The 20,893-nt window shown below is 40.6% G+C and overlaps 1 protein-coding gene across 1 annotated transcript in view; it reads left to right on the forward strand.

Annotated features, from left to right (window-relative positions):
• LOC126472697 (ubiquitin carboxyl-terminal hydrolase 34) overlaps positions 1 to 20,893 on the forward strand; it is a 529,852-nt gene that overhangs the window by 110,219 nt on the left and 398,740 nt on the right. Inside the window, exon 16 of the mRNA XM_050099952.1 lies at positions 12,998 to 13,125. Coding sequence (XP_049955909.1) covers positions 12,998 to 13,125 — 128 coding nt within the window. The remainder of the gene's footprint in view (positions 1 to 12,997; positions 13,126 to 20,893) is intronic.

Genomic DNA, 20,893 nt, shown 5'->3' on the forward strand with positions numbered 1-20,893 from the left:
GAAACCCAGCTTGTGCTATTCGTCCATGAGACTCAGAGGGCCATAGACACGTTTTCCCAGGTAGATACCGTGTTTCTTGACTTCCGCAAGGCGTTCGTTACAGTTCCCCACAGTCATTTAATGAACAAAGTTTCGAGTGTGCCGCAGGGGAGTGTCATAGGACCGTTGCTATTCACAATATACATAAATGACCTTGTGGATAACATAGGAAGTTCACTGAGGCTTTTTGCGGATGATGCTGTAGTATATTGAGAGGTTGTAACAGTGGAAAATTGTACTGAAATGCAGGTGGATCTGCAACGAATTGACGCATGGTGCAGGGAATGGCAATTGAATCTCAATGTAGACAAGTGTACTGTGCTGCGAATACATAGAAAGAAAGATCCTTTATCATTTAGCTACAATATAGCAGGTCAACAACTGGAAGCAGTTAATTCCATAAATTAACTGGGAGTAGGCATTAGGAGTGATTTAAAATGGAATGATCATATAAAGTTGATCGTTGGTGAAGCAGATGCCAGACTGAGATTCATTGGAAGAATCCTAAGGAAATGCAATCCGAAAACAAAGGAAGTAGGTTACAGTACACTTGTTCGCCCACTGCTTGAATATTGCTCACCAGTGTGGGATCCATGCCAGATAGGGTTGATAGAAGAGATAGAGAAGATTCAACGGAGAGCAGCCCGCTTTGTTACAGGATCATTTAGTAATCGCGAAAGCGTTATGGAGATGATGGATAAACTCCAGTGGAAGACTTTGCAGGAGAGACGCTCAGTAGTTCGGTACGGGCTTTTGTTGGTAGTTTCGAGAACATACCTTCACCGAGGAGTCAAGTTTATATTGCTCCCTCCTACGTATATCTCGCGAAGAGATCATGAGGATAAAATCAGTGAGATTAGAGCCCACACAGAGGCATACCAACAATCTTTCTTTCCACGAACAATACGAGACTGGAATAGAAGGGAGAAGCGATAGAGGTACTCAAAGTACCCTCCGCCACACACCGTCAGGTGGCTTGCGGAATATGGATGTAGATGTAGATGTAGATATCTGACACAACCCCTCCAGCCAAGCTGGAGAATTGAAGTCCCGGTATTGTGCATGGGCTGGCACTGTGTAGCTTCATTGAGTTGTTACTTTTGCTCCTGAATTATTTACATCAAGAAATGGTAGACAGCCAGTTTTTCTACTTCTGTTGTCATTTATTTTTTTTAGGGATCAGTCTGCTGACTGTTTTGATGAAACTTGTCACAAATTCCTCTCTTGTGTCAACCTCTTAATCCCAGAGTACTACAAGCCCCCTATGTCCTCAGTTGTTGGATGTACTCCAATCTTTGATTTCCCCTACAGTATTTACCCTCTACGGCGCCCTCTAGTATCATCAGTATTCCCTGATGTCTTAACACATGTCCTATCATATTGTACCCACTGCTTGTCAGTGTTTTCCACATGAGTCTCTCCTCACCAATTCTACAGAGAATCATCACCTTATTCCTAATTTTCAGCATCTTTCCACAAGGAGCAGTTAAATGAAAATGAGATGGATAAAAAAAAGTAAATAAACTCTTTGTTGTTTCAAAATTGATCACTGTAACTAGTAATACATTTATCCCACTGTGAGACAAGAGGGCCCTGAAAAAATGTTTGCAGTTGCCTATGAAACCATGATTGTACCCAGGCATGCACCTCTTCGTCTGAAGCAAGTCAGCAGCCATGAATATCTGTTTTCACGACTCTGAAAATATGGAAATCACATAGGGAGAGATTGGGACTATGGAGGATATGTAGAAACGTCTGCAGTGTAGTCCAAACAACCTGCCAACAAATTGCTTGACAATGTGTTGCCAAAGTTGTTTAGAATATTCTACAGGAATTTTGCTGGGAAGCCCTTGTGCGTCTTCCATAAAGTCTTGACATCTCTGCAAGTGAATCCATATTTTTGGAGCTCTGAAGAAAGACATCCATGCAGCATAAAGAGGTGCTTGCTTGGGTACACTCACGGTACCCTAGGCAACCACAAACATTTTTCCATAAAGGAATTGACTATCTACTCTCTAGTCTAACAGTTATGGCACTTACTTTTTAAATATTGAACAATCTACTTACTTTTTCCCCGTCTGTCTTGTTTTCATTTGATTGCATCACATCTTAAAAACTTAGATTCTCTTCTTTTCTGGTTTTCACACAGGCCATGATACACTTCTCTGCAATGCTGTATATCAAACATATGTTCTCAGAAATTTCTCCCTCACATTAAGGCCTATATTTGATATCGGTAGACTTTCTTGGCCAGGAATACCTGCTGCCTGTTCTAGTCTACTTTTTATATCTTCCTTGCAGTGTACATTGTATGTTATGTTACTTCCTAGGTAGCAGAATTCTTTCTTCTTGTCTGTTTCATGCTCCCCAATTTTGATGTTGGGTTTGTCACTAATCTCATTTCTGCTGCTCCTCATTACTTTCATCCTTCTTTTGTTTACTCTTCACTCCATATTCTGCACTCATTAGACTGTTAATTCCATTCAACAGGTTTCATAATTCTTCTTTCACTGAGTATAACAATGTCATCATCGAATCTTATCATTGATACCTTTTCGTCCTGAATTTTAATGCCACTTTTGAATCTTTCTTTTGTTTCCGTCATTGTTCTTCTATGTATAGATTGAACAGTAATGACAAAAGACCTCATCCCTGTCTTATGCTGTTTGGAATCCAAGCACTTTGTTCTGATCTTCCATTCATATTTTCCCTCTTTTGCCTCTTTTGCTTATTGTATAAGAGGTGGTCAGTAAGTTTCATTTAAGGCTGTTGCTGGCACACAAAAGCAACATAACGAGACTCTGATGTGGTTGTAGAACCACTGACATATGGTGGAAATGTGAACAATGGCATCATCATTACCAAATGCGTCCAAACAAGAGCAATGTGCTGTTATTAGTTTCTTGTCTGCCGAAGGGCAAACACTGAAAGACATCCATCAGAGAATGAAGAATGTGCATGGGTCAGCATGTGTATCATAAGCCACTGTTGTGTGCCATGTTCAGTGCTGCTGCTTCGTGATAACACTTGTCCCCAGATCAAAAACATCATAGCTCAGAAGTACACCAACTTAAGTGGGAGACACTCCAGCACCTGCCCTATAGTCCTGAACTGTCCCCAGCACAATGTCAGAACTGCCTCTCTGGTATTGTTACCTTTCTGAAACCCAAACTGATCATCGTCTGGCAGGTTCTTAATTTTCGTTTTTGTTCTTCTACATATTATTCTTGTCAGCAACCTAGATGCATAAGCTGTTAAGCTGACTGTGCAAGCAAGTCTTCCAAAGCTTTGTTAAACCCTGACTCTAATACTAGATCCCATATTTCTTACATATCTCCTGCTTGTGTCTTGTTATTGGATGCTTTCTTGACCTCATAGAGGCCATTTCATTTCTAAGTGATTTATACCGCTATATTCGTGTCTTTCCGTGAACAATTTTGTACTTCCTTCCTTCATCGATCAATTGATGTATTGTTACCCGAAGTTTCTTTGCAGTTTCCTACCGTGTCCTTACGTTTATCTCTTCAGAGGTTTGATTATTTGTTTACAAGATTAATAATTATACGAACAGCAAAAGTAACTGAACTTAATTGTTTGAGAAGCTCAGTAATATGCTTCTTCCAGCTCAAGTTTTCATCACTATGTACGCCCAAAAATTTGGAGCATTGTACCCTGCTTACAGACTCCTGCTCATGTGCTACATCAATTACTGGTCTACATCTATGTGATTACTCTCCTATTCACAAAGTGCCTGGCAGAGGGTTCAATGAACCACCTTCAAGCTGTCTTTCTACTGTTCCACTCTTGAACAGCGTGCGTGAAAAACGAGCACTTAAGTTTTTCTGTGTGAGCCCTGATGTCTCTTATTGTATCGTAATGTTCATTTCTCCCTATGTAGGTGGGTGTCAACATAATATTTTTGCAATCGGAGGAGAAAACTGATGATTGAAATTTCATGAGATCATCATGGCGCAGTGAAAAACGCCTTTGTTTTAATGGTTGCCACTCCAATTCACATATCATGTCTGTGGCACTATCTCTCCTATTTCGTGATTATACAAAACAAGCTACCCTACTTTGAACTTTTTCGATGCCATCCGCTGGTGCCACCTGATGCGAATCCCACACTGCACTGCAATATTCCCGGATAGGGTGGACAGGCATGGTTAAGAAGTCTCTTTAGTAGACCTGTTGCACATTCTAAGTTTTCTGCCAATGAATCGCAATGTTTGGTTTGTTCTACCCACTACATTATCTACGTAATCATTCCAATTTATGTCATTTGTGATTATAATCCCTAAGTATTTAGTTGAATTTACAGCCTTCAGATTTGCTTGACTTATCACATAATCGAAATTTAGTGGATTTCTTTTAATACTAATGTGAGTAAATTCACACTTTTCTTTATTCAGGGTCAAATGCTACTTTTTGCGCCACACAGATATCTTATCTAAATCATTATGCAATTCAGTTTGTTCATCTGATGGCTTTACAAGATGGTAAATGACAGCATCATCTGCAAATAATCTAAGAGGGCTACTCAGATTGTCTCTTATGTCGTTAATATAGATCAGGAGCAATAGAGGGTCCATAATGCTTCCTTGGGGAGCGCCGAATAGTACTTCTGTTCTACTTGATGACTTTCCTTCTATTACTGCAAAATTTGACCTTTCTGACAGGAAACCACGAATCCAGTTGCACAACTGAGGCGATATTCCATAGGCACGCAGTTTCATTAGAAGACGCTTTTGAGGAATGGTGTCGAAAGCCTTCTGGAAATCTAAAAATGTGGAACCAATTTGATATTTCCTGTTAATAACACACATTACTTCATGAGTATAAAGAGCTAGTTGTGTTTCACAAGAATGATATTATCTGAATCTGTGCTGACTCTGTGTCAATAAATCATTTTCTTCGAGGTAATTTGTAATGTTTGAACCCAGTATATGTTCCAAAAACCTACTGCAAATGGGCTTGTAATTCAGCAGATTACTCCTGTTTCCCTTTTTGGGCATTAATGTGACTTGCGGCGATGCACACTACTAATCTCCAGTCATAAAATTCACCTGAAAATGGCTACTTGGATGCCAGCCGAAATATCAGCAAGAAGTAGATATCATTTGAATGCAATCGTAAAATCTAATAGAAAGTTGTAACATTATTATTAATATATTTGGGAATATTACACTGTGGTTGAACAGATTTTTTGTAAATATCCAGCGTTTAAGACTCATGTGGAGGACAGCTTTAAGGAGGGTTTATGCTTCTGTGAATGCCCAATTTAATAATGACCCAAGTTGTGAATTTGGCATTCATATACGCTTCAACTGCCCTTGAGACACGGATGTGAAACATTGGGTTTCTCCACGAAAGTCATTAAATCATGGTGCAGTAGCGTACAATATTTTAATAAGTCTGAAATTCCAGCCATGAAAGGTTACATTTTATGAATTTTTATTAAAGTATGCACCAATAACTTAACGGCACAAGAACAGTTCTTCTCTGTGAACACAATGTATCTGTCTGAGCATATGAAAGGCTGATCAGTCATCACTTGTTACCATGTCTGTGTTAATGCCATGCAGCAGGGTGGGATACAAAATATATATCCTTAAACAAATCTTTCTTACTCATTGTTCGAATAGCAAATTCTTTGTCCAGTCAAGTTATGCATTATTTTCATCGAAGGAGGTTATTGTGACATGGGAGATATTTAAAAAGGGAAGTCACTACACAAAGTAAAAGAATTGGAGGCAAAACATATTAAAGTTTTAGAAACACCAAAACAGAGGCAGAAGCAATCCTAGAAATGACAGTAAATTAAAGTTTTTGGCAAGGAAGATTTACACATAGCCCCTCAGAGAAGCATGTAATGTGTTACAGAAACCAAATTCTGGAAACAGGTTATTTTATTGCTAATACTAAAAGATAACTAGGAAAATGGGAAAAATAGAAATATTGACATGCACACTCTGCAAACATCTGTAAAGTGCATGGCAGACATTAATGATTCATTGTGCCCCATGATAACACTTTGTAGACAAAGCCCGAACATAGCTCAGGACACAACTTTGTGTTAAAAATACCATGCCCGAGTATAGGTTGGGCCACAATTTTCTCGATGATGAGCCATCTATTGCTCAAAAACTGGACTTATTGCATATCAGAACAGTGTATGGACGCCTCGCTACATGTCCCTTGGCTGAACATAACCATCATCTGTCGTGAATTGCTGATCCAATATGACCATACTGGTGTAATTTCATGTGTGTACTCATTAGGTTTCACAGCTGTAATTCTGCTATAAATACACTCCTGGAAATGGAAAAAAGAACACATTGACACCGGTGTGTCAGACCCACCATACTTGCTCCGGACACTGCGAGAGGGCTGTACAAGCAATGATCACACGCACGGCACAGCGGACACACCAGGTACCGCGGTGTTGGCCGTCGAATGGCGCTAGCTGCGCAGCATTTGTGCACCGCCGCCGTCAGTGTCAGCCAGTTTGCCGTGGCATACGGAGCTCCATCGCAGTCTTTAACACTGGTAGCATGCCGCGACAGCGTGGACGTGAACCGTATGTGCAGTTGACGGACTTTGAGCGAGGGCGTATAGTGGGCATGCGGGAGGCCGGGTGGACGTACCGCCGAATTGCTCAACACGTGGGGCGTGAGGTCTCCACAGTACATCGATGTTGTCGCCAGTGGTCGGCGGAAGGTGCACGTGCCCGTCGACCTGGGACCGGACCGCAGCGACGCACGGATGCACGCCAAGACCGTAGGATCCTACGCAGTGCCATAGGGGACCGCACCGCCACTTCCCAGCAAATTAGGGACACTGTTGCTCCTGGGGTATCGGCGAGGACCATTCGCAACCGTCTCCATGAAGCTGGGCTACGGTCCCGCACACTGTTAGGCCGTCTTCCGCTCACGCCCCAACATCGTGCAGCCCGCCTCCAGTGGTGTCGCGACAGGCGTGAATGGAGGGACGAATGGAGACGTGTCGTCTTCAGCGATGTGAGTCGCTTCTGCCTTGGTGCCAATGATGGTCGTATGCGTGTTTGGCGCCGTGCAGGTGAGCGCCACAATGAGGACTGCATACGACCGAGGCACACAGGGCCAACACCCGGCATCATGGTGTGGGGAGCGATCTCCTACACTGGCCGTACACCACTGGTGATCGTCGAGGGGACACTGAATAGTGCACGGTACATCCAAACCGTCATCGAACCCATCGTCCTACCATTCCTAGACCGGCAAGGGAACTTGCTGTTCCAACAGGACAATGCACGTCCGCATGTATCCCGTGCCACCCAACGTGCTCTAGAAGGTGTAAGTCAACTACCCTGGCCAGCAAGATCTCCGGATCTGTCCCCCATTGAGCATGTTTGGGACTGGATGAAGCGTCGTCTCACGCGGTCTGCACGTCCAGCACGAACGCTGGTCCAACTGAGGCGCCAGGTGGAAATGGCATGGCAAGCCGTTCCACAGGACTACATCCAGCATCTCTACGATCGTCTCCATGGGAGAATAGCAGCCTGCATTGCTGCGAAAGGTGGATATACACTGTACTAGTGCCGACATTGTGCATGCTCTGTTGCCTGTGTCTATGTGCCCGTGGTTCTGTCAGTGTGATCATGTGATGTATCTGACCCCAGGAATGTGTCAATAAAGTTTCCCCTTCCTGGGACAATGAATTCACGGTGTTCTTATTTCAATTTCCAGGAGTGTACATAAGGTTTGTTGAGTGAGCAAGAAATTTTGGAAGCTCAAGTGGAAGAAATTGTGCTGAGTAACTCACCTCACACTTTTGAAGGATAACGATACTTTCTCTCTCCATTATTTTAAAATTTGTAACTTATCAAAGAACTAAAGTAAGCATGAAAAGCACATATCATCTGGAAGCTTGGTCTTTGTTTTAGTAAATATTACTCTTGAAGATACATCAGTTACATACATCCCAGTAATGCTCTAAGTAATGGTATAAACGGTCAGTTTCCTAGGACCAGTATTCTTCTAATAGGCCACTCTCAAAAGCGTTAAAGGTTTCTTTGATTAAATGCTTCTTTGCAGAAGTATTAGTCTAATCTTGTCTTCTTGGAAATGTTTAACTTTTTTGCTGAGCAGAAAAATAAAAAACAAGCTCTTTAAAAAGGTCTGATATTTCTAAACCATATCATATTTACTCTTTATATTTAGTTTAAAATTACTTTGTGGGCGACAGATGGCAGTGATGGGGAGCAAAGTTGCTGGCTCGTACACAGCATGCCATGTGCTTATGCAATCGATCATTGCTCTCACACACACACACAAAAAAAAGAAACAAATCATCCACCTACTGTAGTCAATGTCTTTGTTAGTTACGGCGAGGGCAGTGTGGGGTCAACTACTGCCATATATACGGCAATGCATTAAGGTACTTAATCACTTGTTACAGATGAATAGCAGCAATAAGATGAGACACTCAGTCACACCAATGCCGCAAAGTAGCAAATTATCTAAAGAAGCAGAGAAAATTGTTTGGTGTGAAAACAACTAAATTATTTGGTAACCTACAGACCACTAATGGATGCACAGCAATTATATCTGACTCACTTTCACCATCGTCTATGTAGCCAGTAGAACTGCTCCCAGAATTTAATGAAATAATAAGTTGTTCTATGTTATTTTCTACTACACATTCATTCTCCCATGCTTTCATTATTTCTTTCTTTGTGTGTTGAACAACATTATGCCAGTCTGACAACAAAGTGGGGTTCATAACGTCATTTGTCAATCTTTCCACTTCTGCCAGTGTACATTTTTTGTACTTCCTGCCACATAACCCTTAACTTGGGCCCATACGAGTTCAGAAATGAGACTGGTATGATGGCTAGTTCATCTACAATGTGTAGAGGTAAAGGTGCTTTATTCTGAGCCAGGAGGTCCAGTAACTCACAGTCTCTACAGTAGTCTGGTATGTGAACATTTTGCTGCTGTAGCCCGTCGATCAAGTCTTGTTTTCTGGAAGTTACTGTAGGTGCCTTATTGATGACAGTCAAATGATAAGAGGCCTTGTCCATAACTATTACTGAAGGTTTAAATATGTTTTTGATACGTAAAGAATGATTAGCAGATCTCAATTCTAAATATGTCTTTAGGTGAGGTAAATTCCCATTACATTTTAGTACATTTATCAACAACTAAATCCAAGGAAGAATTATTTATATAAATTTTCACAGTTTTACATTCATGGCTCTAGAAATAAAATAACAAAACAGTTTATTACATTGGTAAAAGTTCTATAGTGACTAAAATGAGAGCTACTAATTTTATGACCCCCATTACTGTGCAAGCATAGTTTTCTTGGAGGAAAATAACAGTAACCTTAAAAAAGATTGAATGTGTATTTGAACTGTCAACATTTCCATTAACAGTCCAGTACTTTGCTTGTGTAATAAAGTGTCCAAAAGACAATTCCATTTCATTTAATCTTGTTATGATACACTGTAATTGAAAAGTCAACTTAGAGTGTGGATGTGATAGATGTGATTAATTGCCTATGAACCAGAAACACAGGACATGAATTGAGCATGTACATGAAGGCAGCTTTGGCTATGGTGCACACTGGCAAATTGCGTGTATGTAAATTATATTTACTCCACATAGTTGTGAGATTGGTTCTCCTTCCACCCTTAAAAACAATTTTGGTGTGATGGTTGCACTTTGTGTACAGTAACATACGACCTAAACCCACTTCAATGTAAAGTGACCCACATTTTTCTCTGCAAGCCCTCTGAATTAACTGTTGTAGGTTTCCTACCGTATTTACTTGAATCTAAGCCGCACTCGAATCTAAGCCGCACCTGAAAAATGAGACTCAAAATAAAGGAAAAATATTTTCCCGAAACTAAGCGGCACCTGAAATTTGAGACTCGAAATTCAAGGGGAGAGAAAAGTTTTAGGCCGCACCTCCAAATCGAAACAAAGTTGATCCATTGTAATACGAGACACAATTTAGCTCGAATGAATGATGATACAGCTACAGTAGTTTGGTTCGAGTCGTAAACTTAGCAGTTAAGCTTTACCAGGTAGCCACTGTTATGCGTCAGGCGCTCCGTCCGTATTTATACGGGTACCCTTCCTTTTTCACGTGCTTCGTCTGATTTGAATCAATTGCTTATTTTTCTTTTATCTGATAAGTTCCGTTCTGTTTGTTATAGGCGTTTACGCCACTCTAAGCTGAAAATGGATTATTGTACTGTGTCATGCATTGTTTGTCGCATTCTGATAATGTGTGTTTACGACCTGTCGCCGCTCTCGACTTGGCTTGCCTTTGTGCGCGCTACTGCCGATTACAATAAAAAAATAGAGGAATTGTCTCATTAGCGAAACAATGGCAAGAGACTGCTATTTGTTGTTACTTACACTGCTGCTTTCTTTGATAATGATCAACAAGAACCAAATAATAGACTGCGTATGGTAGAAGATGTTCTGAACGAGAGTTTGGCTAAAATTTTTCTCCGTTTGAAAATCTTTGCAGACGCCTCTTTAGTACATTACATTCTGCACAGAAATTAGAGTCATCTTAGATTTAAAAATCTAGTCAATTGCCGTGCTTCATTTCTGACTGTATCACTATTCGGCATAAGAATAATACGAATATAAACATGGCATGATATGTATAGTCTTCCGTGTTTGCCGTTGTCTCACACTAGTTTCGTAGTTTATTAGGCAGACAGGATTTAAATGAGCTAGCAGCAAACACCAAAGAATACATGGCAAAATATTTATCTTCGTATTATTTCTTTTGGTGATGAGAAAACCGCATGTGATTCACAATTCATAAAAGTTCCTATTAGCAACCATCTCTTCTCACAGGTAGGAAAAAATTCAGAACGTAGAGTTGGCCATATTGACAAAAATCCCAAACAGTCTTGCCAGTCGGATTTTCGTAGTACATTGAAATGCAGCTACATTCGAAGATGAACAATACGGAATTTGTATTTATTTCGTTGGATAATGTATGAAAATGCAGTGGTCGAAACTCGGGGTGGAGAAAAAAAGCTCGTCTTCCAACTTTTTTTAAAATTTATTTACTGACGCAGAGGTTTTGGTGCCAGTATTTATCTTTGTGCCTGCAAAGCATGCCTGTGTAGCGCTACATATATTCGACGGCAGAAGTTAGTTGTGGCGGCACCTACCAACATTTTTCAGAACTTCCGCCTACTTTGCACTCGATCTAAGCCGCAAGCGGTTTTTTGGATTACAAAAGCCGGAATAAAAGTGTGGCTTAGATTCGAGTAAATATGGTAATTCCAAAACTTTGTAATAGGTGTGACCACCAAAGCCAAACTACTATGTGAGACTGTAAGTTGTGAAAGAATAGAAGCTTTTAACTAAATAGTCCATTTATGATTGTATGAGTGAATCTGACATTTTTCTTTTCGATATTTTGTGCGTTACCTTATTTGCAACTGATCTTTGAAAATCACCAAATAGTTTTCCTGTGATGCAACAGAAAGTGAAAAAACCACTACTTATTTGTCAGAACTTCTCCTCCCTGCCTGCCTTTGCAGTCAATTGTGCTTGGACCACTCCCACCCCTGGTTGTGTCACCTGGCAGGGCTCTGCTGCTCACACCCAGAAAGCAGGCAACATAGCGAGCACGTTGAGCCCAAGAAACAGCTGTGGTTGGCTTATGTCCGGCCCTTATTGCTCGAATCACAGAAGTGTCAGACACAAAGTAATCTTAATTAGAATATTATTGACTGCTCCTACAGTCATGCCACTTATATGTTGTGCAAAATGGGTAATTACTGACCGTGTGATGTGTGTAGCCCAAAATAAACCAGCTTTGTAACGTATTTGTTATCCTATTGAAGACATATTATGATAACTTTACTTTTATCTTTAATGCTTTTGGTCAAAATCCAGTCACAAAGTATAAATTAATTTTTTAGTGCTTTGTGCCTGCCTGCTGTTTTGACATTCTTGATATTGTATTTATTGTGGAAATATATGTGTGTGTGTGTGTGTGTGTGTGTGTGTGTGTGTGTGTGTGTGTGTGTGTGTGTTTGTTTGTTTGTTTGTTTGTTTCTGTTTCTTTTTATTCTACATTGTTTGAATATATTGACAAGAGAAGGAATTATGATTGTATTATCCATTAATTTAGTGATTTTATAAAATACTAGCACTCACAGTATAAGTTCATATGTGTGTTAATAGAATTTGAATAGTGGGAAACCATGCGTGTTAATTCTTCTGTATTCACTTAAGCAAAAATCTAACATAACCGTAAGGATACAATGATACAGATTGTACATTGAGGACTCTGGATAAAATGATACAAATTGTACATTAAGTTTAAGTGTACTCAATGGAAATACCATTTATTGGAAAACATTATGTTTCTGAACTAGCTTTATTGCAAAAACTTACCACTAAATATTATTCCTTGGACAATTAAATAATTGTTAGCATTATATTTATATCTCCGTAGGAGTTAAGTGTAGTTTCCAGAATATAAACTTAAGACCACATTTGTAACACCCACACACTGTCCATTGTGGAAAAAGAGCAGCTGTCCTGCTGAGGCCCATTCGAAATTTAGACAGTGTTAAATGAACATGTGACCTTTTAACATTACCTAGATTATGAGTAGACTCAGTAGGACTGCCACTCTGTGTGCAGATATTAAGAGTACGGTCAGAAGTGTGAACATAGGACTTCCGTACATTTACCTCTTAGCCATATTTGCCTATGAACACTACGCAGCTAAATTTAGTCTCCCATTAAAAAAATTTTAAAAGAAGGAAAAAATCTGAAAACTTTGGAAGTATCTCATGTTGGATTAAAACTGCCGATCTGTGAAACCTTTTGCATCATGCAGAATTAGCTTTTGTTACATAACAACCTCTATTTAAGGCACTTTGTTAAATTTCTGATGTCTTATCTGGGTTACTTTAATATTACAGGGTCAACTTGGTGAAGGACTAGCTGTAGAAGCAGAGAAGGCACTATCAAATCTGTTGTGCTTCAATACGGAGAGAGTTATTCGGATGAAGTTTATTGAAGGGTGCTTAGAAAACCTTGCAAAGAACTGGTTAGTACATTACCTTTATTCATTGTGCACTCATGTGAACCCAATTTAATTATGAATGTTAAAGACTTATTTGTTTGGTTCTTATGTAAATTACTTGAGATTTTCTGTTTTTGTACCAACTTTTTTATGTGAAACAACTTTTGAGATTCTGTTTCTTCTTCTGTATAACTGGAATTTAAAGACGAGTTGATTATATAGTTCTTCAGTTATGACAGGATTTTGTCCAGAGTAGTTTTAAGATATTTTTGCAGATTGCTATTTGTGGTAAATGATTTATATTATTATCCACTTCTGTGGACTTGAGGTAGCAGATATATAAGTTACTAAGACACACTTTACAGCAGTGTTAACACAACACAGTAACTGATTTTGAAATTTGAGGGTCTCGTTGTTGGGCTTTCATAGTTCAAATCCTCCTATCACAACTTCTAAAACACAAATAGCAGCCATCATAATATAAAATATGTTTCACAAAAGTTCATTGGTATAAATGGCTGGTGTCAAATTCCATTACAATCCTTCTGAGTGTACTGCATGTAGTGGCTTCTCTCGTCATAGGCACACCTAGCTCAGTGCCTGCTATACAGTGTTTCCTAGTGCCGACCAGTGTGCTGGCGAAGGCGTACACCAGCACGTTCACTCTCCCTCCAAATGCCCCACCGTTGTTGGTACTGGAGATGCAAACGACACCCACAGTTGTTGGTACTGAAGATGCAAACGACAATGGGACAGAGGCAGGAAGCTGGACATAGAGATCAGATGGGAGTCACAGCTGTGGAGGATGGCATACTCCCAGCCGTACCCCACTATCTGCCATGCGAGAGCAGAGGTACGCCCTCCCGAAAACACTGCGTAGTCCTGAGGGCATCTCTTGGGGTGATGAAGGCAATGGCGATGGTGGGTCCAGATTCATCGGTTCAGGGAGCGTGATGGCAGAGGCGAGGGTGCAATGTCCATAGGCTCATCCTGGGCTGCCGTGGCGGCACCCGCAGGTGGCTGCAAGGCTGCGTGGTCTTGCGAGGCCGTGAATCTGGGAGAATAAGAGCAGCAGAATCCCGAGGCAAACTACAAACGCAAATTTGATTTTGGTGGCAGCACTTCAAACCATCAGGACCTCTAATTAGATACATATATGTGCCAATGCATTTCTTGATTTCACCTCACTCCTAGTGCTGATGTCTGCCAAAAACTCTGTAAAGAACAAGATCACGCAGTGCAAAGTGATACTTGTGGAACATCAGTGGCACTGGATGCTGCGATGGGTGGAGCAAGTGAAGCAGCATCTGATGGCAGCGGCCGTGCAGAAATTCCGCCGGTGATGGTCCATTGTGTGGATGGGAGTGATGACAAGGAGTTGCAATGCCTGTTCCTGTGTGTGGGAATTGTGAAGCTTGGCCATCTGTTGTTTAAAAGTGCATACGAAGCATTCTGCTCCTCCTTTGGACCGGGGTGAAATGGAACACTTGTTAGATGATGAATGCCATTTAGTTCACAAAACTGTTCTAAGTCATATGATATGAACTGAGGTCTGCTGTCCATAACAATGACTTCAGGCAATACTTGAATGCAAAAAACTGAAGACAACCCTGGAATGGTGCTACGTGACTTGCTAGAGTTCATAGTCACCGCTACTTGCTAAAAGAGTCCACCAGTATGAGCCAACAAATGTTCCGAAATGGTCCTGCAAAGTCAATGTGCACTCATTGCCGTGGCAGTTGAGTCTTAGGCAAAGCTGCAAATGTGTGTGGCGGAGCTGATTGGTTGTCTGCGCATGTGTGACACTGTGATGTCATCTGTTCAATGTAGGCATCCAAGCCCTGCCAAGTACAATGCCAGCAGGCTAACTGTTTAGTGCGAACAATTCTTCAATGTCCTTGGTGAAGCAGTTGTGACACACCCTTTTGCAACTCTGTGGGAATGAGCTTCACACCTTGTTGTACAAAAGATTATGCCAATGAACAAAGTATCGGTGCACTACTGAGTTCTGAATACTGTTCAGTGAGCGAGGCCAAGACGTGTGACTGTAATGCAACAAAATCTTCAGATCAAGATTCGCTTCCGTGGCCTATGTTGTCTTCAGCATACTTTACAGCAGTGTTCACCCACTGAAACAATGCATTTTGATATTAAAGACTCTCACCAAAACCCATTCCACACCAAGAAGCCTATTTGCTTCAGCCTAGCCATGGATTTCTGATGAGCAGTCTTGCTCCAGATATGCCAAGGGTCACACTGAGACCTTCACATATCAAAATTACCCTCCCCAACCTGTCCATAAACAGATCTTCCATGCCTTAACTACCCAGTAATCTATCACTCCCCACATATCTAGTGACCAGCCACTAAAAGCCCCCCTTCATTGTGACTCAGTACCACACTGGACTGGAGCAACTAAATCACATTCTCTTCTGGGTTTCAACTGCTTATCAACATGCTGTGAAGTGAGGTGTCCCCTCTACCCCACCCACAATGGTATACTATCATCCACCCAAGATATGCAAAATCATTGCCAGCCTGGACATCACCCCTGCTCCCAACCCTTTGCCCCATGGCTCATATCCTTAAATTAGAAATATGTGCAGGACCTGTCTCATACATTCTCCCGCTACCATGTACTCCAGATATGTCACAGGCATCTCTTACACCATCAAAGGGAGGACCACCTGTGAAAGCGGCTATGTGATCTGCAAACTTGGCTGCAAACACTGTTTAGCGTTGTACGTGGACATGATCTTAACAGGGTGTCAGTCTGCATGAATGACCATCGATAAAAGGTGGCAGAGAGATTTGGATTACCAAATTAGTTGAGCATGTTGGCCAACATGATGTGTTAACTTCAATGATTGCTGCATAGCCTGTGCCATCCGGGTTCTTACACAACCACTGCCTTTTCCATACTGTGCAGATGTCCCTGAAACGTATTCTTCATTCATGTCACCGGCCCCCTCCCTCTGGCCTTAAATTCCACTAGTCCTTGACTTGCATCTGCATCTCTCTCTCTCTCTCTGTGTGTGTGTGTGTGTGTGTGTGTGTGTGTGTGTGTGTGTGTGTGTTTTATTCTGTTTTGTTTTTATATTATCTAGCAGTCTTCTTTCAGTGTGCTGAATTTGTTAATTTGTAAATAACTTATTGTTCTTCATTGTAAGTTAATAATCCTGACCTGCTGTACTTCCTGTAAAGAGTGAAAATAACCTTGTAACACAATATAGATATGGACTTCTTCTCCTCTGCACCTGCTTCTGTGCTAGAAAGTGTAAATCCAAGTAGTGTTGCAACTTTCTACAAAATTATGTTGAAATACATCTTCGGGTATCAGGTTATATTGAACTTCTTGTATTAGACGGCAGTAGCACTTTTTAATACACACGTGAACTCAACATTGTATCTTCACAGTACATCAAGATTGAAAGTCTGTGACAGAAGACATACATCAAAAATGAATGAAAGCTACACAATGACCCCCTAAAATTGCCAAGGTATTGGTGATGTCATCACGATTGTTGCCAGTGTCCTCCTTTCATGGAGTGCTTCGTATTTCCAAGGTGGCATCCAAAGACATGAAATAAACCACCGACCAGCACTACCGCAGAGCTTGTTTTCCTAGCTTGCAGATAAGCTGCAGCCATTCCCCATCAGGTTACATGCAATAACAAGAAAACAAATTCCCATACAGCATATCATTTTAAACTTATTGGTAAAATTAACTTTCGTGATGGTGATCATCATTCATCACTTTGGTACATGTCGTGCAACACATGACTTCACCAAAGTGTTACGTTACACACTACAAATCTCTTCCCTTAAGGCGAATGGTGTCATCGCTATTACAAAACACCAATAAACAGTGTCCATTTAGAACCAACTTTAACATTTTTAAATAAATTTTTGGACAAGTTGTGCCTTTGATGGTGTCACTTTTTCAGCTTAATGACCAAAACTGTTAATATATTTTCTTTATATTAATGAGAATTATCAATTTTTGAAAACTGATGCAATGGGATGGATAAAAAAATCCACTCACCCAGCGGCGGCATGAGAATACACATATAAAGGTAATTAAATTTGCAAGCTTTCGGAGCCAGTGGCTTCTACTGGCAGAATGATTGAAGGAGAAGAAAGAGGGGCAAGGGAAAGGGAATGATGACATTTAGAAAATGGGGAGAGTTGGGAAAAGTCACCCAGAACCCCAGGTCAGGGGAGACTTACTGGGCAGGATGAGAATGAAAGACTGATTTTTGGGGACTGCACCAGACAAGGTTTGAAGTCCTGAGAACCTAAAGGTGGAAAATAGGGTATACACAAGATAGAGATTACTGCCAAAACATTGTGCACAAGCTAATAAAAGCAGAAAGCTAAATGCATTGTGCATTGTAAGTGGTAGAGGTGTAGGGAGGGGCAGGGGGGAATAGACAGGTCAGAAAATAAAATATATAAAAAATTAAAAGGTAATGAAGAAAGGAATAGTTTTGCGAAAAATGGTGAGACCGAAGAATGTAAATTAAGGCCAGGTGGGTGACGAGAACCAAAGACATGCTGCAGTGGCAGTTCTCACCTGCAGAGTTATGAGAAACTAGTGTTTGGGGGAAGAGTTCAGATGGTATGTCTGGTGAAACAGGCACAGAGATCGCAACTGTCATGTTGTAGAGGAAGCTCTTCAATGGGATAATGTTTGTACCAGTATACACTCTCTGCCTATACCACTTCAACTGGGTGGTAATCAAGCTGACATAAAAGGCTGAACAGTGTTTCCATTACTGCTGGTACATGGCGAGTCGTTTCACAGGTGACTCTTCCTTTAATAGTATATATTTTGCCATTTACAGGGCTGGTATAGATGGTAGTAGGAGGGCAACTCGTACAGCAGGAACGATCACAGGTATAAGAGCCATAGCAGGAACGATCACAGGTATAAGAGCCATAGGGTAGGGAAACTGGTTGACCTTAACCTCCTTAACCTCTCTGGAGGTCATCTACACACTTCTGTCCCAATTACCCCTACTAACAAACAACAGTACATACATTTTTACAGTTGCCATCCTTTCCATGTCAAATGTTTCCTCCCTTTACAGCCTTGTCATTCAAGGCAAACGTATTTGTTCGGATGCAAACTCTTCACAGTACCACACCACCATTCTCACCTCAGCCTTCACTGAACATAAATTACCCCACCAGCCTTGTTGAAAAGCAAATGTCCCTGGTCATCACATCCAATCCTGGTAGTGGTGAATCCTCCAAAAAATGACTTAGAAGTATACCTTGTGTCACTCAGTGTTATTCTGGTCTTGAAAGTATTAATCAGCTACTTCAACAGTGCTGTGACTTCCTAAAATCATGCCACCAAATGAGGTCTATTGTGTGTGACATTTTGCCCACCACACCTAGAATAGCTTTTTGCCGCCCTCCCAATATTCCCCCATTTCCGTACCCCACGCCTCGTACCCCTGTGACCATCCCTGCTGTAAGACTTGCCCCATGCACCCTCCTATCATCAGCTACACCAGCCCATAATTGGTAAAACATATATTGTCAAAAGGAGAGGCACCTGTGTAACGACACACATCATATGTCAGCTGTTAATGCAAATGCTGTTTGGCCTTTTACATTGGTGTGACTGCCATCAAGTTATCAGTTAGGATGAATGGGCGTAGGCAGAAGGTGTATACTGACAACATACAATATCTTGTGAAAAAGCATGCCCTACAACATGATAAGTCATGATCACGTTGCCTGTTTCACTACATGTGGCATCTGGATTCTTCCCCTCAGACATCAGTTTCTGCCAGAAGAAGGAACCACTGGCTCCGAAAGCTTGCAAATTTAAATGCCTTGAGAAGTGTGTTCTCCTGCTGCCGCTTGGTGAGCAGATTTTTTATTAGTCTTTTTGCATAACACACCTCCTTTGTAATAAATATTGTTTCATCTGACTTTATTTTGACAACTCTAAAAATGTGACATCTTCAATTCTATGACTATATCTTGGGCTTGACCTAGCATTAATTGATCAATCATCCCTACAGTGTCATTATTAATTTAATATGAATACAGATTCTCATAGTGACTTACACTCCTTACAAATTGTGATCATTTATCAATTTTACATTATCTCTGATAAAGTAGTCACATATCTTTCTTAATCAACAATACTTGTGTTATTCAAGATAAGTGTTCAACACTTATTAGGACTAGTAAAACATCAAACTTTTGCCATTTGTTAACTACTTCTGGAAATTGCTTTTGTTCTGCCTCTTGGGCAGTCCTGAGAAAATAGGTAACCATCCCACCTTCCACCCCAATGATCCCTCCATGGGAGGTACTTCACTGGGGAACTGTAAAGTGGAGATAATCACCAATCCTACAGAACTGTCACCCCTGGCTTCAGTTCCACAGGCCCCAAGAATTAGTTCTAACCCCCTATTATTGACAGCTTACAGGGAAGGAAGTAACATAAATAGTAATTCCATCCATTTGATTAATTAAATTATTAAAGTAGCTCAGGCTTTGTTAGTCACACCAAACACTCCATTTATTATTTCCCATTTGTAATCAAAAGTGGGAAAACTAGCTGAATTATTTACACTAAATTAAGCTAACTGTGGTATCAACGTTTGATACCACACTTGTTAGGGGTTGCAGTTATTGACCATGGTCCATATTAGTATCGTTGGACCCGCAAGTCACGACCAGCAAGTTTCTAAAGAGCTCTCGTCCTCTCTTGCTTGGGACGTCAAGTAGTAAAGTAGCATAGCCTTCAGCTGATACGAAGCAACCTCTAATGAGGTGCTTAGTAATGTATGGCCTAAGTGAGCCCTCAATAGCTATCTGTTCATAATTATATGTATGCAGCCAAGAAGAATCCTGTGCAACCAATTAAGTATAGTATATATTACTTTTACCAACAACTTCTAATTATTTTAGTCGTTGCAGATCCAGACCTTGCAGCCAGCACCTTATCGACATTACTTACAAACCTGCTGTGGTTTGTGTGTTTCTATTTAGCATTGGCGACGACTTGTTCGTCGTCGTCGTCATAACGCTAACATCCCCTAAAAGTCTATCGAAACCCTATCACCAATCTTAACCAACCACTAAAGGTATAAATATCCCTGACATAAAACTTTTAATAAACAATATCACTACTTAAGTCATTTTAGGCTGGTTTCCTCATCATACATGTACGAGATGCATTAGAACATTTAGAAGTAAATAATGCTTTTAATTTTCGTAGGACTGTCTTTGAACCAGAGGAGTCACATATTTTGAATAGTTAATAACTTTTTGTTGTCAAACGTTCTTTAATTAATTATTTATTGCTCCATGAATGATGACTAGCATACAATGCTCAGATACTTAAGTCATTAAATCATTAATTTAACATACAGACTAGATTATCAAACTTGGGTAGGTTCATCTACTTTGCTAACAACACTACCTTCCTTTTCTTTATATATTCTGATGTAACATACTGTTATTGTATTCTGAATCTGCACTTGGTTTCTGAGCTTCCTTCTGTACTGTATACATTGTACCACTCTGTACATAATCACTAATTACTTAGCTATGTGCTGCTGTAACTCTGAATTAACTCATACACTGAAGTGCCAACGAAACTGGTAGAAATATGTAAACAGGCAGAATATAGCGCTGTGGTTGGCAACGCCTGTATAAGACAACAAGTGTCTGGTGCATTTGTTATATCGGCTACTGCTGGTACAATGGCAGGTTATCAAGATTAAAGTGAGTTTGAATGTGGTGTTACATCAGTGCATGA

This window comes from Schistocerca serialis, chromosome 1 (assembly GCF_023864345.2).
Source record: "Schistocerca serialis cubense isolate TAMUIC-IGC-003099 chromosome 1, iqSchSeri2.2, whole genome shotgun sequence".
In the NCBI taxonomy this organism is placed as follows: domain Eukaryota; kingdom Metazoa; phylum Arthropoda; class Insecta; order Orthoptera; family Acrididae; genus Schistocerca; species Schistocerca serialis.